Source organism: Castor canadensis, chromosome 6 (assembly GCF_047511655.1).
Source record: "Castor canadensis chromosome 6, mCasCan1.hap1v2, whole genome shotgun sequence".
NCBI lineage: Eukaryota > Metazoa > Chordata > Mammalia > Rodentia > Castoridae > Castor > Castor canadensis.
Genome location: NC_133391.1, coordinates 2471656 through 2488267, shown reverse-complemented (window position 1 = coordinate 2488267; position 16612 = coordinate 2471656). Strand labels below are relative to the sequence as shown.

The window sequence follows — 16612 nt, the reverse complement described above, 5'->3', positions numbered from 1 at the left end:
TTACATTTTCCTGGTCAGATGTGTCTGACTCCGTGCTGCAATCAGCAGGAATCGGGTACTCTGATCTAATTTGCTTTCTCAGCAAGCTGTGCCAACACATCAGCTCCCCCGAGCAGGGCTACGTGGGGACACAGTACAGATCCAGACAAGTACGTAGTTTCCGGGCTTCGAGGGGGGTCACGTGGAACGCGTGCTGCCTCAACTCAGTTGGGGACAAGCCATTTGGAGATGGAGGCCAGCCATCATCAGTGTAGGAAAGTGAGCGAGTGGAGAGGGCAGAGCCTTGGTGGGCCAGGCAGGAGACACAAGCTCTCTGTGGCCGGGCAGGTGCCAGAGTCCAGGATGAAAGCATCTGGGCTGTGACCACCCTGGAACAGGACATCTGAGGCCCAGCGCCCTGGGTGGGCCAGGTGGCCTGTGTGCCTATCTGCCTTCCAGAAGCCTCCAGCGGAAATGAGTGCTTCTGTTGGCACCAAAAAGTGATTATTTCAAAGCTTACAAAAGGCCATTCCAAGCAAAAATGCCACCTCTTACAGCATTGCACTGCACATGAGGAACACAGCCCCCTTCTCTCGAGAATTCTCCAGGACTTAGAAGGGAAGAATTTGGGGGTGACCTCCAGCTCACCTTGGTGGAATTTCTACCCTCCCTGAGCAGCCTGAGTCCAGAGGTGTCGCTGATGGCACACTGGTGCTGTTTGCTACCAGGTGACTCCTACCTGTGTTCACCTGCTCCCCCGAGCCTTGCAGCTCTGCCAGTCCACGCGCCTGTCACACAGACAAGGAGACCAACGCCAGACACGTGAACTCACCCCAGATCACACACCCAAATTCCAGCCTCAGTGGCCTGGCTCCAAGCCGTCCCTTCCTGCAGAGGGAGGGATGTTTTCCGCAGCGGCCTCTTCGAAGGCCATGCATGTCCCCCTCCCGCTCCTTTCCTCTGAGCTCCAAATCCCCTGATCCTTCATCTTATTCCTCCATCTGCAGAGCCAGAACCGAAAACTGCTCTAGCAGATGCCACAGGAAAAAAGCCAGGTGGCCAGTGATGAAAACCGACCCCACCAACATGAACGAAGTGCAGTGCAGGCTTCCGGGGAGGTCACGGGAGCAACCCCAGGCCCCCATCTTCAGACCTGGGTTCAGGACGCTGGGTACCCCATTGAGTGCCTCTGAGTCTGTTTCATCATTCATGAAGTGGGGAAAAATACCAAAAGGAACAAAGTGCTGTCAGGGGAGCGAGGGGTCCAGACGTCTTGCTCTGAGCAAAGTTCCCTGAAGAAGTGGGGCTATCTGTGGTCCCAGGGGCCTGCTGGGCGGGCAGCATGGGGTGGGCACTGCTGCATCTGGCCTGTGCCCCTGTGGAGGCTCGAAGTGATGACTGACGCAGCGTGTGGATGGCAGAAACATCTGTGACCCAACACGCCTCCCCTGTCCCACCTTCTGATGAAGAGTTAGGCAGAGAGTTCGGAAAACTCCTGGCTGAGAACCAAGGCTTGGAGTTAAAGAAAACAAAAATCACATTAATGGAACAACTTGTGATATATGACAGTCTTGCAGACCTGAGGCCCCTGCTGCTTGCAACAAATGACAGTCCAGGTGTGACCAGCCAAGGCGATGGACTTCCCCACCCGACATGAAGGAGGAGTTGGTGACACAGAGCCCAGGCTCTGGAAGTTAATGACACATTAACTCAGCTTTCCAGGACTGGCTATCCGCACATCCACAGACCCCAGTGCGACCCTGAGGTGCCGAGAAGCTTGGCGCAGGGCTCCCTCTTAATCCTGCCCGCCCTCCCATCTGGAGCAGGCACTTTTGGCCTGCTTGCCATTAACGAGCCTGCTCCTGCTCACCCTTGAGTTCTTTTTCCTATGGATCAACAACTTTCTGACCTCCAGACCCGGGGACCTGAATCTGGAAGTCACCTCCTTCAGTGTGGGCTGGGATATAACTTGCTTCTCTGGAATGAGACAGGAGCTGGCTGGGACTCAGTTATGTGGGCCTGGGCCCCCTGGTAGCTCATGGCAATGAATCCGGCCGCCATGTTGTAAGATGCTGCACGGGGGCTGGGGGGGGACCCGTTTCTCAGGAACTTGGCGAGGCCTCTGGCCAGCAGCCCCCAAGGGACGGAATCTGCCGACAACCACATGAGTGAGGTGGGTTCCTTCAAAGACACAGGCCTGGCTGACCCTCTGCCAGAGCCCCAAAGAGGAGGACTCAGTTACACGGAACCCAGACCCCGATCCACAGAAGCAGGAGGTGGAAATGTGTGCTGTGTGCGGTATTCAGACAGGGTAACTCCCCACGCGCCACAGCCGACTGACATATCCCAGCTGGTGCACAGGACGGGGACTCAGAAACTGGCTGGTGTTTGGTGCAGTCAGGTCATAGATGTTGGCGGCTTTTCCAGTGAGAGCACATGACCAAGGGTCAACAGTGCAGGAAATCAGAATCCGTGCCTGGCCTCTGTGGTGCTGGCGAGAAGGACAGAATGGTGGGACAGAGCGGTGGTTGGCTGAGTGGGTTTGGTGACAGGCGCCTCTCGAGCACACAGGGAGGTGCTAATGAGAGCGCTGGGCTCTGGCTGAGCACACAGACACCTGTGGAAAGGTAGGCACCTCCTGCTGAAGGATTCAGGGGCGGCAGAGGTGTGGTGCTGTCACGTAACACCTGAGGCTGCCTGACTTTATAAAGAGAAAGGTTTATGTAGCTCACAGGTGTAGATTCTGAGATTTTAAGTGTCCTGGGGCAGGCTCTGCTGAGGGACCTACCCTTGCCTGTCCCCAGCAACTGCCAGACAATGGGCAGAAGCAGAGACTGGAGTCCCACAGTCCCCATTCAGGCCACGCCCCCAGCTGACCTAGGGACCGCCCACTAGGCTCCGCCTCTTAAAAGCTCCACCTCCCAATATCACCACACTGAGACCAAGCCATATCCAAACCATGGCAGCAGTAGTGGGTTCTCTCCCTCTGGTCGTCTTGGAGGTTAAGTGTTAGCTGGTAAGACAGGGCCCAGCATCAGACATCCTAGGAAATGGAGCAGCTTAAAAATAGTGCTTTAAAACAATTTTTTTTTTTTTTTGCTGTACTGGGATTTGAACTCGGGTACTTCACCTTGAGCCACTCCACCAGCCCTATTTTTGTGATGTGTTTTTTCGAGATAGTCCCTCACAAACTATTTGCCTGGGCTAGCTTCGAACCATGATCTTCCTGACCTCTGCTTCCTGAGTAGCTGGGATTACAGGCGTGAGCTGCTGGTGCCCAGCCAAAACACTTGATTTAATAGGATTTAATAGAAGAAAGTTGAGGCCAGGGAGTTTCAGACTCCACGCAACACACAAATGCACTTTTCTTGCATGGATTTCAACCTTAAAGCTTAGCTCTGAACCCATCCCTCCATAGTGGAACAAGTCTAGCCTTGGATTTTATCCAGTAACGACCTTTGTTCTCTTCTACGGGCTCCTGGTGCTATTTATTCAATCACCGTTATCTCTTGCTGCTAGGGAAGCAAAATTAAAAGCCACTCAAACCAGCTCTGCTGCCTGTAAGGGGTGTTTTTTGTGTGTTTGTTCCTTGCCTGAAGAGTGAGTTTTCTATTCCAGTGAGACCCAGGTCCTCACAGTCCAAGATGGCTTCATAACCGACAGAGCCTGCACGACACAACCCCCATACTCCCTAATAGTAACTGCGTCCTCTGCTGCTGTGTTCCCAAAACCCAGGCTGTTGGAGAAATATCTTGTTCTCTTTGGAAGACTTGGAAAGTTGTGTCACCTGGGTTAAGACGCTTGCCCCAGAATGGGCTGGATTTGAACTTGGATCTGTCTGACTCTAAGCTGCTTTGCTAGGGCTGGAGGGGGAGCATTTTTCTATAAAGCCCAGGTAGCAATTTTGGCTTCAAGGGACCTAAGGTGCCTGTCACAGCTACTCAGCTCTGCCTCCTATGGCAAAAGCAGCTGGAAGAGTCACTGCCTGGGTCTTTCCAGAGGAAGGGTGGCTTTCTCTTCCTTTTTTGTTGTTTACAAAAACAGGCGAAGGGCTGGCTTTGGCGCCAGGGCCAGACTTTCAAATCTTGTTTGAAGATAACAGGGAAGGGGTGGTGGGGAGCGTTGACGGTCAAGTGAAAGCGGGGGGCACTCATTACCCTGAGTGTAGGAGGGACGTGTGAGGACAACTTGGTTGTTCCTTATTTTTTAAAAAAGTTCTTACAGGGAGACGTGCTTCAGCCTCTCCTGCCCCCTGCTCTCTCGGGTGCCTGGCTCGCATGGCCTCATGGGAAGGACAGAGGAGGCAGCGAAGGTCCCGGTGACACGTGAAATGCTCCCCAGCAGTGGTGCCCCGTGCACAGGCCACTCCTGTGGCCGGAGCGCTCCACTGTGACAGTGGCTTCAGAGCGTGCTTTCTGTTAGGAGCCCAGGGAACTCTGCTCCCAGGCTCGTGATAAAGGGTGACGCTGGCCTCTCTGAGGTCAAGGACACCTCTGTGCAGCTCCCTCTGGGACGCCAGTGATGATGGGGACTTTTGGTAGCAGCTCCGTCCTGCCAACACACAGCACTGCCCACAGGATGGGCAGGGGAGACCAGTGGCCATTGGAGCCTTAGGAACTGCCCATGGTCCCCACGAGGTGACCACAGTACGCTAGATTGGTGGTCACCCAGGCAGCCAGTGCGGTCCTGGGAGGTGTGGGAGGACCTGTGTGCTAATTACCCGCCAGTAACTGCCGTTTTCTCTCCATTATAAACACATTGTCAAAGGAACACAGCCTCGAATCCTTTCCATTTCACTTAATGGGCGTAGGACGGCTTTATTTGTCACCAGGGGGAGCCGGGACAGCCAGACGCTGCGTTATTTTTCTTTCATTCCAACCAGCGGTAATTAAAGCTGGGAGTATTACAGGAGAGGTAACAAAACAAAACAAAACAAAAGAAGCCCCCAAACCCCACGTTCCATGGCACGTTTTCACCCTTAAAAATAACAGAGGTGGGCCAGGGGCACGGTTCAAGTGTAAAGAACCCTTGCCTGAGGCCCCGAGTTCAATCCCCGGTACTGCAAAATAAATTAACTAAGTAACTAAAATGAAAGAACAGAAAACCAACAGTTTCCAGATATTCCGTCTTCCAAAGCGACCTCACACAAGCAGCCTAAGTGTCACCGAGGGACGATAGGTGCCGAGTCACCTTCTCTCTCTGGGACAAGTTCTGGGCGTTCAGATGCTCAGACACAGCTGGTGGCCAGGCCCCTCTGGGTGTGGGGACAAGGCGAGTCCTGGCTCATCTCTCTCTCTCTCTCTCTCTCTCTCTCTCTCTCTCTCTCAATGGAACCCAGGGCCTCCTGCCTGCTAAGCACTCACGGCCACAGAGCTACACGCCAAGGTCGCTCTTTCTCTGGCTTTCTAATCATGTCCGTCCATACTTGGGCAGGCGAGCAAGCGAGCGGCAGCCTGGCCACGATGGCACAGAGAGAGGTCAGCAAGGTGTCCGAGTCACCGTCATAAAAGCCGCTGGCACAGCCACGAGCGGATGGAACCCAGGACTCCACCAACCCCACAGCGAGATGGGAAGAGAGCAGCCAATGCCCAGGGAGGAAGTAGGAGCAGAGTGAAGGTGTCAGGGGTCCCTAACTCAGCTGGTGACGGGGACACCTTCCGTCAAATCCCACGAGCATTGATTTGCTTTTCGGAGCGCTCGCCGAAATGTATGGCAAACCTTGTAGGATGGCAGCGCAATCTTGGGAAGCAAGAAGAGTGTCACAAGCTCTACTGGATATGAGCCACCTGCAAGAAAGTGACATGGACGGAGGCTTTGTGGTTCCAGGGCACCGGTCAGGACATCTACGGAAAGCTCTGGTACAGACGGGACCAAACCAAGTACGGATTAAAACACAACCGGACACATCCCGAAGAGAGTGTCAGTTCGGAGGCGTCTCGGGGAAAAATCTCAGCTCCTTATAACACGTGCTGAAATTCACACAGCTGCACTGAAGGGTTTTCATTTTTGTCTTTTTGTAGCCCAGGCTGGCCTCAAACTCTCGATCCTCCTGCCCCTGCCCCCTGAGCGCTGGGATTACAGGTGTGTGCCATCACACCGGCCAATTAGATTTTAATGGCAAAAAATGAAACCTGGGTGTTTGCAAGGTTTCTGAGCAGAGAGGCAGAGGTTTGGCCACACGACACGTAAACGCCACGGATTAAAGACAAGCCACGGTAAGCATGACCCGTAAGGACTGCTTAAACAGCTCAGAGCCCCACACCTGTACAAGTGACACCACATGAAGACCAGGGACAAGGCCAGTGTGGGCTCTGGGGCAACCGGTCCGTGGCTCTGAGTCTGCAACCCAGAAGCAACGCAGCCTGTGCTCTCGCTCGAGACGCCCGCATCAAAGACAAGCAAAACCCAAGCGCGACCATCCAGAAGCTGCCAACCCGGGAGTTCCCACAGCCCATGCCAATGTGGCCACAACACAGTGACAGCCAAGAAGCACCTCCTTGTGTTGCTTGTACCGTTGCCATTGGCCCAGGTATAGGTGACATCCTCCCTGGCCTTGGGAACCTCAAGCCACCGGCTGTGGCAACCAGCCTGGAGACTGGCTTGCCACTAAGGGCAGAACCAGGCTGGGTTCCCACGGCACGCGATGCGGGTGGAGGGAAGGTCTCGGTGCTGGGAGCTGAGGCCTCCTGGATGAAGAGGGGAAGGTGGACCCGTGAGGCAGCTTGGGAACAGCTTGTGAGGGTGCCGGATGCAGCCATGCCTGAAGCTGTAGCCAAGCTCTTCTGCTTTTCCGTCACAGGAGTGCTATGGTTTGGATATGGTTTAAGTGTGCCCTCGCAGGGTTCGGATAAACATACACAAACAAGCCTGATCGCACACAAACCCACATGTAGAACGTGTGTGTAACGGTGGAGCTGCTTTAGGACCTTGGGGAAGGAAGGAGAGGAGGAGAGAAGGCTGGAGCGTCAGTAATGTCGTAAAACATATGCCTGTGAAGGAAGAGGACACAGGGTGTGCACTGAACGCTGCCGAAAATGGGGGTGGGAGGTAAAGGGGTAAGGGGGAGAAATGGGAGGGGTTGAATGAGCCAAAGTAAAGTAGATCACAGCAAGGGTACATTGAGAAACCCCGTGGAACATCGACTTAGCTATTAATAATGAAAAACAGGTACGGTGTGTGTGGGGAACTGGGGACGGGGGAGGGTGACTTCAAATACCTATATGAAACAGAACATATAATTGCAATTGCTTTAAGTGGGGTGGGGAGGGGTCGAGGGGAGAGATGATGGGGTGATGTAATCTATGTACAATTCCAGCCTATCTGGAATTGTCACAATGCAGCTCCCTCTGCAATGACTAGATCCTAACTTTAAGAAAAGAAAATTCAAGAGGGAACCCAAGGGAAGGTCACGGCGCGGTGCCTTGGACGGGGCTGGGTAGCTCTCTGGCCCATCAGTTCTCTGGAGAGGGTTGTCAGAGGACAAGCCGCCCCCCTTCCTGGTCTCCCCGTGATCTTGGCCTCTGGCACGCACCATGGTGATGTCATCACCGTGACCCGAGTCGAGCCTACGCCCCGAACCTGCGAGACGTGAGCAGCGGAGTTTTCCCACACACTACTTGGCATTTCCTCGCAGCAGAAAGTGAACCAGCGCGAGGAGCTGACGTGACTCTTGCAGCTTCTCAGGGTCCCGTCAGGACCTGGCCTCTGCCTCTTGCCCACGCGTCACTCTCACCGACACCCACGCTTGGAAATCCGCCTGAGTGAGAAATCTCCTTTCTCCCTGAGCCTAAGCAGATTAGCATGGTACATATTTGGAGCCAGGTGCAGTGCTCATGCCTGTAATCCCAGCTACTCAGCAGGCAGAGATCAGGAGGATTACGGTTCAAAGCCAGCCTTGGGCAAAAATTTTGTGAGACCCTATCCCAAAAAACGCATTACAAAGAGGGCTGGTGAAGTGGCTCAAGCAGTACGAGTGCCTGCCGAGCAAGTGTGAGGCCCTGAGTTCAAGCCCCTCACCACCAAAAAAGAATAATGCATATTTGGGCCACCGGAGACCCAGACATCGCCTGCTCTACACCTCTCGTCCTTCTAGAACCGGGGCCAGACATGTTGGGGAACCAGCCCAGGGGCCTGTTCATCCATGCACACAGGTGACACCCCGGCCAGCACAGTCTAGAATTTCCTGTTGTGGACTGGACAGACGGGCTAGGGGCAGAGTCGGGATGTGAGCCCGAGTTTGCTCCCTGACTTACAGGGCGGAGCTCAGAGTGGTTTAGTGACTTGCTCATGGTCACACAGCCAGGAAAAGGGTCCACACCCAGCCTCACATGGGTACTTATGAAACCGAAGCTAAGTGTTTTCATAAAAGCCTGTGAGCCCCCCCAGGCCGACTAGTTTGGGGTGCTCTGAAGCGTCTGGATAAGGGAACAGAAACTGCCCTGGGGTGTTTTATTTCCTGAGGGTTTACCACAAGCCGCCATGCTAGCAATAGCTTCCATCGCGTGAAAACTGGGCACCTGGGCTGTGAGACACACACCGGCAATGGTAATGTCCATCTGGTGTGTCGTCCTTCCAGAAAGGTCTCTCGGGTGTAGACACGGAGGATGAAGCGCACAGCTGGGGCCAGCATGGGACATTGTGTGCACCATTTGAGGGGCGAAGAGTCACGCAGGACCGGGGGAAAGGACCAGATGGGAGCAAACGGAGCGACCGCTTCTGGGAACTCCAGAGGGCAGAATGAAGCTGAAAGACCCACGAGGAGAGGAGGAGGACATGGGGCGCGGATCAGGAAGGGCCTTGCCCAGCCACGCAAGGGCTGCGTGTCCTCAGGGTGCTGAGACAGGGAGACCCCAGCTTGGGCCTGCGGTGGACACTTGGGTCGGTGACACGTCTCCTCTGAACCTGTGTTCTCATCAGGGACAACTGACCATACCGTCCCCTGGCCACCCAGCCAGGCCTGGGAAAGTTCCCTTCTGGGGCCGCAGGGTCTCCTACAGAGAACCTCAGGGGCAGAGATGTGTACCCAAGAGAGGAGGAAGCAGGCCAGGGTGGCAGTAAGTGCTGGGGCAATGTGTGTCCATTAAAGTAAAACGAGAATATAGCACTCCAAATTGAGGAACACCAGGGATACTTCGTGTGTGTACATATATATATATAAATATCTTGGCAGCACTGGGGTTTGAACTCAGGGCCTGGCACTTGCCAGGCAGGGGCTCTACCACTTGAGCCACTCCGCCAGTCCTCTTTGCTTTAGTTATTTCTCAAACAGGGTCTCACATTCATGCCTGGGCCGGCCTGGACTGCAATCCTACTTATGCTTCCTGTGCAGCTGGGATGACAGTCATGTACCACCATGCCCAGCTTTTATTGAGATGGGGTCTCATGAAGTTTTTGCTCGGGCTGGCCTTGAACCATGATCCTCTGATCTCTGCCTCTGGACTTGGTGCATCTTAAGTACTGATGTGTTCTGTCCCTTGTCCTTGTTTTCCTTGCTGCCCTAGTTAGAGCCGTGCTTGGCACATCAGTGCAAGGACGCCTGTGAAGTGCAGCTGTTCCGGGACTCCCTGAGGTCTGTCTGGACCTGGGTTCTGCAGTCCATGGCTTTAGGACTTCTTTAGGACTCAGCATCCTAGAAGCCCAATCAGCAGGTGGACACAACCCTGGGGAAGGCCCCTGGCCTTCCTGTGCCTCTCCTGTAGGAAGTACACCCTGTCACCTCTGCTTGAATCCCATTGGCTACACTTGGTCACATGACCATGCAACCGCAGTGCAGGCTGGGAAATGTAGTCTGGCCATGTGCCCAGACAAGAACATAGCTCAGAGTGAGCAAACAGCAAGATGGTTCCCACCTGCTAGCTGCAAACCTTAGTCTTCTTGTTCCAGTGTAGCTAATGTGCACACCGAGAAGGGTGTTTTTCCTTTCTTTCTGCTCAAATGTTCTGCTCTGACTTTATCATGTGGGCCTGTCCCCGCCCCCATCCTTCAAAGTCCCACTCCCTGCGGCCCTGTGGACAGCCAGGCAGGGCCCCGGCTTCGGTGGCTCTTGCTCCATGCTCTTTCTTTGCCCTCAGAGCTGCGCTGTAGCCATGGCCCCTGCCTTTTCCAGGGCCTCTGCCTCCTTGTTCTCCCAGCTGCCATGGCCCCTGCTGGGGTCTCTGAATCCCTCTCCCATGTTATGGCAGAAGGACAAAACATAGCTTCTTACCACTCCTGTCTTTATCTTCCACCTACTCCATCAGCACGGGGCCAGGTAAGGGGCGCTGGCCACACCTGAGAGAGATGCTTTCTCCCAGGAAGGGAGGAATTCCCCCGCACGCAGCAGAGCTTGTCGTCGAGGCGCACTGCCACCTGGATGGCCCCGCCATGAGGCCCAGTCTGATGCTGGTCTACCTCCTCTACGCCGAGGCTCTTCTCATTGGACTTCTGCCTCATCCCTAAGACAACCCCTGGGTCCCGGGCTGCCATCCCTGCAGAGGAAGCTGATGGCCAGGGGATCCCAAATGACCACTTGTACTCACTCCCTCTGCACCCCACCCCTGCCTTGGTGGCCAGTGGGACCCAGCCGTGTGGTTTTGTAAGAGGCGCTCAAAACGCTTTTGCTGAGAAGCACTGACTCCTTACTTGGGCACAAATTAACTAAACACAGGAGAAGTTTGGCATCCCTGCCTCCATTTTGTACCTGTCTTTGCTCTCAGCCTTTCTCTTTGCAGTCACCTTGGATTCCAGAAAGGACAGGACTGATAACGTTGTTATGACAAGGAACCAGAATCACCTGGAGCTGCCACACTCCCAGTGAGGACAGTTCACATCTCGAGCCACAGAAATCCTCTCAAACGGAATCAGATTACTCCAGGTGATAACTTCCCAGATCTGGACCAGACCACCTGCTGACCGAGATTGCTGACTCTGCCAGGCACAAGACCAACCAGACCACATCTGTGACTGGGACTGTGTAACCTTTGTCCCCTGCCCCCAGTCCTTTCTCTACTTGAACCTACAGCTCACGTCTGCACCCCGAAGATGGCAGAGGATGGGCTGAGGCTCACTGTGCCTCTTCCCCTGGTGTGTCCCCAGCTGTGTGTGCCATAAACCTTTCTCTGCCTTCACCAGGCCTTTTCATTTGGCGCTCAGGGGCGGGGGGCAGTACCTGGCATATGGAGTCCCAGGAGTTTGGGACTTGGGTCCAAAACTCCGGTTTCAGCATCCACTGTACCACTGCCTTGGGAGCTCTTCTGTCGCCAGGCCCATGCCCATCCCCACCCTGACGGCTCTGAGTGACCCCCAGGACAGATCTGAGCTAAGACAGGCAGAAATAACACACGCTCCAGACGTTACTGTGAACAAATATTTCTTGACCGATCCAGAAAACACCTGCTAAGATGGAGTTCAATACCACTGATGGCCCACAACAATGACCTCTCAAACTGCCAGAGGTCACCCAGGCATTTCTACCTCTGACTGCTCAGTGTCTTTACCATGGCCAGGCTCTGGCCTGGGGAGTTGTGTGAGCCCGAAGCTGCAACTGTCTCAATCAGGCTGTATGCTGGGGAATCTAAAACCACCTGCAGGAGGACACGAGCCTGGAAAGGCAGGGCCTCCCTGTCTGAACACCTGGGCAGGAGGAAGAAGGAGCACAGTTGGATCTACAAACATAACCGTGGGCTAGGGGTGCAGCTCAGAGGAAGAGCCCTGTGTACTGTGCCCAGGGCCTGGGCTCCATCCCCAGCACCACAAATAACTAAAGAAGTAAAAACACGACCTTACGTTTCACTGTGCACGGGCCCCACTAAAGCAAGGTCCTTTGAATCAAATGAAGGGGCCACATCTTATCTAAAGGGGACAGAAGCAAAGAGCCAGGTGGCTTTGCGAGACCTAGAGAGTGAGCTGGTACAAGGACCAGGATATCAGGTGGCTCTGGTCACTGGGCCACCTGCCCTAGCAGGGAGGGATGGGTGGGTAGGCAGGCAATTTACCTTTCCACACACTTCTGTTCCACTTCCCACACACTGGGATTCCCAGTTAGTGACATCAATCCTGCACAGCTAAGTTGTATTAACACGATGGTTCCAGGGACTGAAGAAAGTCACGGGTCACAGAGACAAGACATGGTCACCCCTTCTCCTCCGGGCAATGCCGTGGAAGCCTCTACCCCCCAGCAACAGGGGCAGGGAGGGAGGACAGGCCTGTGCATCTGAGATGCTGGCCACTGAGCCCTTGGCTGTCCTGGTCACTGGAGCCCTGGCCAGCTGAAGGGTGGGGGGACACCTGGAGCTTACCGGCCTCACCAACAAAGACTTCCACCGGGCCGCTGGCTGGACTCTCACCAATGATGTTATAGGCGGTCATGACCACTTCATAGCGCCGGTACTTCTTCAGATCTACACGGTCAAAGGACACGGGTCAGCGCACAGCAGGACCAGCTTCCATTCCCAGAAAAGTCCCTCTGTGGCCACAGGGAAGGAATCAGGGCCCTTGCAGAAGCAGGGGGAGAATTAGGGTGGCTCACCTCCACCCTATCACAGCACGGGCGCATCCCTTCCTCCTCCTCCTGCTGTCAATCAAGCAAGAGACTCCTCCCACTTGTGCTCAGGTGAAAGGCAGAAGTCAGCGCCCTCCACAGGGAGGGGTTAGATTACAGCCATGGGCATCTCGTTGAGAAGTGCCAACAGATGGAGGAAGGCCTTGACCTTTAAAGTCCTAATCCTAGATGTGGGCAAGCATAGGTCCTTCACTTTTTACTGACCGTGTCCTGGAAGGAAGGGGTGTGGGAAACCATGTGTGTGGAATTACATAGACAGGTGGCTGAGTACAGGCACTGCACCAAGGGACACGGTGAGCGTAACAGGCCTCAACCTAAACATTTTGGAAGGTTCTCACGTGAGCTTTCCCGCAAGCTCTGTTCCTACTGACCCAACTGGGGGCGTCTGGAGATGCAGAAAGGACAAAGGACAGAAGACAGACATGCAGAAAGGTGGGGCCAGGTGTGCTGGGCGCTCGGATGGAGACGCACAGCAGCCTCATTGCTTCTTTTTTCTTTAACTCTTTTTCTACTTTGCTTCTTTTCTCCTCTATTCTTTAAAACCTGGCTTCTAAAGCCTTTCTGTTCTGTTCTTTAAAATCTCTTGCCTTAGACTTGCACTGTCCCATGTTCTCTTTAGCTGTCCTTTAGCTTAGCTTTTCTAAAGCCTATGTATGAAGTTCTCGGTGCAGAAAGCTGCAAGCTGTGGAGACACAGCCAGCAACAGCATCAGCAGCAGCCAATCATAAATTCCCATTAAAAATCCTCCTGCCCTCCTTCAGAGTCTTTTATACCCAGGGGTAAACAAGGAGGTGGAGCAGCAGTTCTCGGGGAGGGGTGTGTCATTGTAACAAGAGAAACCTGTGGTCCTGCTTCTCTGACCGTAAACAACTTAGGAAAAGCAGCTGTGCTGCATTTTGCTTTCTCCCTCTCTTCTGGGGCTGGGGCCCTGCCAAACTCAGCCTGCGGATCACTGAGCACAGCTGTGCTTATACCACGTTCTCACAGGCTTCTTAGAACCCGCTCCCCACAGTTCTCCCGTGGTAATGTCGCTCTGTGTCTGCTGAGGCCCTGTGTGTGTGTCTGAGCCCTGAGTCTGGGTGCACACAGGCCCTCAGATCGTGTCTTCCCCAGGGAAGCAGTCCATCAAGGTCCTCCACCCGTGGCCTCAGGGAACATGCCCACGTGGCCGAGCCAGGCTCAGCCTCCCCAAGTCTCGGTATTGCTGGAGCTGCACCCATTAATGAGCAGACCATGGGAAGTGGCTTCCTGAACTCCCACAGACCTGGATTGCTGGTCTCAACCTAGGGACTCATGTGGCTTCTGAGTCCTGCCAGGAGAGGACATGGGTCTGAAACCCTGCAGCGATGTCCAGCTTGGGAATTCTCACGATAGGGCCTGGCTGGTTTCCTAACTGTAGCTCGCTCCTTGGCTGGCACAAAACAAACCCGTGTATGGGAGCAGTGAACCTGGGGAGTAGGTGGGGGTGGGTGGGCAAAGGAGCCACTGGATGAGTGACGCGACGGGAAGCAGCATGGCGCAGGGAGGAAACACAGCTCTGGGTGGGTCCTGCCTGCTACTCACTGCCAGGGCCACTGTCTTCAGATCTCTGTATCAAAGCAGGTGACACTATGTGATCCTCACTGGGCTTGAAACCCATCCCTAGCCAAGAACCAATGGGGAAGTAACAGGGTTGGCTAAAGCCCAAGGGAGGAGGGCTGTGGTCTGTGGGCCCAGTGGAATACTACTCAGCCCATAAAAAGATGCATGTTCCCACACCTGGTACAATATGGATGAACCTTGAGAATGCAACACTTAGGGACAATGACAAGTCAGTCACAACAGGACACACGGTGCATGAGTTTTCTTATATGAGGTCCTTAGAGTCGCTGGGTTCATAGAGACAGAAAACAAAATGATGGTAGGCGGGGCTGGGGAGGGGAATGGGGAGTCTGTGTTTGACAGGGAGTGTTTCAGTTTGGGGGAATGGAAAAGTGATGGAGGTGGATGGTGGTGAGGGGAGCACCAGCTTAAAAATGGTGGCAGAGTTTATGTTTTGTATATTTTACACAATTGGTTTTTTAAAAAAATAGAAGCTAGGTGTGGCATCTACTGTCCATAATCCCAGCTACTGGGCAGGCAGAGATCGAGAGGATGGAGGTTCAAGTCTAGCCCAGGCAAAAAGTTTTCAAGACCCCATCTCGGTAACAACAAAAGCCCTAGTGTGGTGGTGCACACCTGTCATCCCGGCTATGAGGAAAGTAGAAGTAGTAGGATCGTTGCCTCAGGCCAGTCCAGGCAGAAATCACAGGACCCCATCTGACAAATAACCAAAACAGAAAGGGCTGGGCGTGGCTCAAGGTAGAGCGCCTGCCTAGCAAGTGCAAGGCCCTGAGTTCAAATCCTATGAACGCCTCAAAAAAGAAGAAAAATAAAAACAAAAAGAAAAAGACCCTGCCTGATTTGACCCAGCACTGCGGACCCCTCTGCTTCTGGAAGGCTCCTTTCTGTTCCCTGAAGGCTTTGGGATGGTGAGGAGCTGGGTCTGAGGTGGGCAAGTCCAGAAATGAGAGCCATTAATCCAAGTTGATTTCCCCAGGTCCAGTGAGAGGTCAGGGTGGCCTGCCCGCGGGCGGCGTCACTTACGTGTTAACTCGTACGTGGTCAGCGTGGAGCTGCTGTTCACCATCTGGAAGTTGCTTTGGGCTACGAGAGGCAAGCAGAGCAGAGAGGCCGTCAGTGCGGGAACGGCTACTGCAAGTGAGCCCGGCAGGGACACGGGATGTGCAGCCTCTCTGGACGCCGTTCCCGCTCCAGGACACCCGCACGCTTCTGCGGGCTCCCTGGGCGAAGGGGCAGCACATGTTCCTCCAGGAAAAGCAGGACACCCAGCGGGGACAGTCGGGGTGGACTCCCCTCCGACAGAAAGGAGTGAATGTGAAGTGTGTGGCACCAGACAGGAGGCGCTGTCTGCTTGTCAGCAAGGGACACCTTTGGGGTGTGGGTGACAACTGAGTCATCCTTTCAGCAACAGTGACCAGCACCGCTCCCGACTTGGGGCTGGGGTCAAGGGCAGGTACGTGCACAGGTGCTGTTCTCTGCGGGTGGCCCTGGTGGGGACAGAGGGCCTCGCTGTGTGCTGGACAGGCGGGCCCCCGAGGTCCCCTGTGAGCAGGAAGGTGCTGCTCTCTCCACCTTGTCCCCACCCGAGGAGGTCAAGGACAAGGCACTGATTGGGTGGTGGAGGTCTTACGTGTTAACTCGTACGTGGTCAGCGTGGAGCTGTGGGAGGGGACAGCCTTCCCACAGTTCCAGAAGCTGCACTGGTGGCAGCTGGATTATGGCAGAGCCATGCAGATGGTGGCAGGCCCAGTACAGATCAGCCCAGGGGCAACAGACGCCACTGGGCACAGGTGGAGTCCGCCCTTGGACTCCAGTCTCCAGTTTCCCCAGCAGTGTGGCCCCGGAGGCCTGGCACCTGCTCCTCCCTTGGTCTATGGCACTCAGGCTCCGCTCTACCTGCTCCTGTCCCCAGGGCAGAGCTGTGTCCCCTGCAAGTCCCCATGGCTGGTCCAGGCCCGGGGAGGGAGGTCTGCTCACCTGTGAGCTCCGCGCGGAGGGCTGAGAGGCTCTTGAGCGTCTTGGCCTCGGGGTCTGCTCCTGCCTCTGCCTCCAGCTCTCGGTAGTAGATTCTGTATCCCTGCAGAAGGCCGTTCAGGCTCTCGTCCCTGGGAGGCTGCAAAGACATCACACTCAGCCACGCCATGGCGGAATCAAGTCAGCCTGTGTGAGGGTACGGTGGCCACTGCCCAGGTTTAACTAGCCACCCGTGAGGGGGTCACTAGGTTGAGTCTATGATTCTCCATTGTTAAAAACAGGCAGGGCGTGGTGATGCACACCTATAATCCCCGCTATTTAGGAGGCAGAAGCGGGAGGATCGAGGTCCGAGGTCAGCCCTGGGCAAAAGTGTGAGACCTTATCTGAAAACTAAACTGAAGCCAAAAGGAGTGGAGGTGTGGCTCAAGTGATAGAGCACCCGCCTAGTAAGTACAAGGCCCTGAGTTCAAACCCCAATGCAGCAAATTAAAAAAAAAGGAAAGGTGAGATCTCGAAGAG

General features: G+C 54.7%; 1 protein-coding gene across 2 annotated transcripts in view; it reads right to left on the bottom strand.

Annotated features, from left to right (window-relative positions):
- Positions 1-16612, bottom strand: part of Sdk1 (sidekick cell adhesion molecule 1) — a 744195-nt gene that overhangs the window by 42479 nt on the left and 685104 nt on the right. For both annotated transcript variants that reach the window (XM_074075462.1, XM_074075461.1), the window contains 3 exons: positions 16097-16232; positions 15143-15202; positions 12255-12356 (listed from right to left, as the gene is read on the bottom strand). In XM_074075462.1, coding sequence (XP_073931563.1) covers positions 12255-12356; positions 15143-15202; positions 16097-16232 — 298 coding nt within the window. The remainder of the gene's footprint in view (positions 1-12254; positions 12357-15142; positions 15203-16096; positions 16233-16612) is intronic.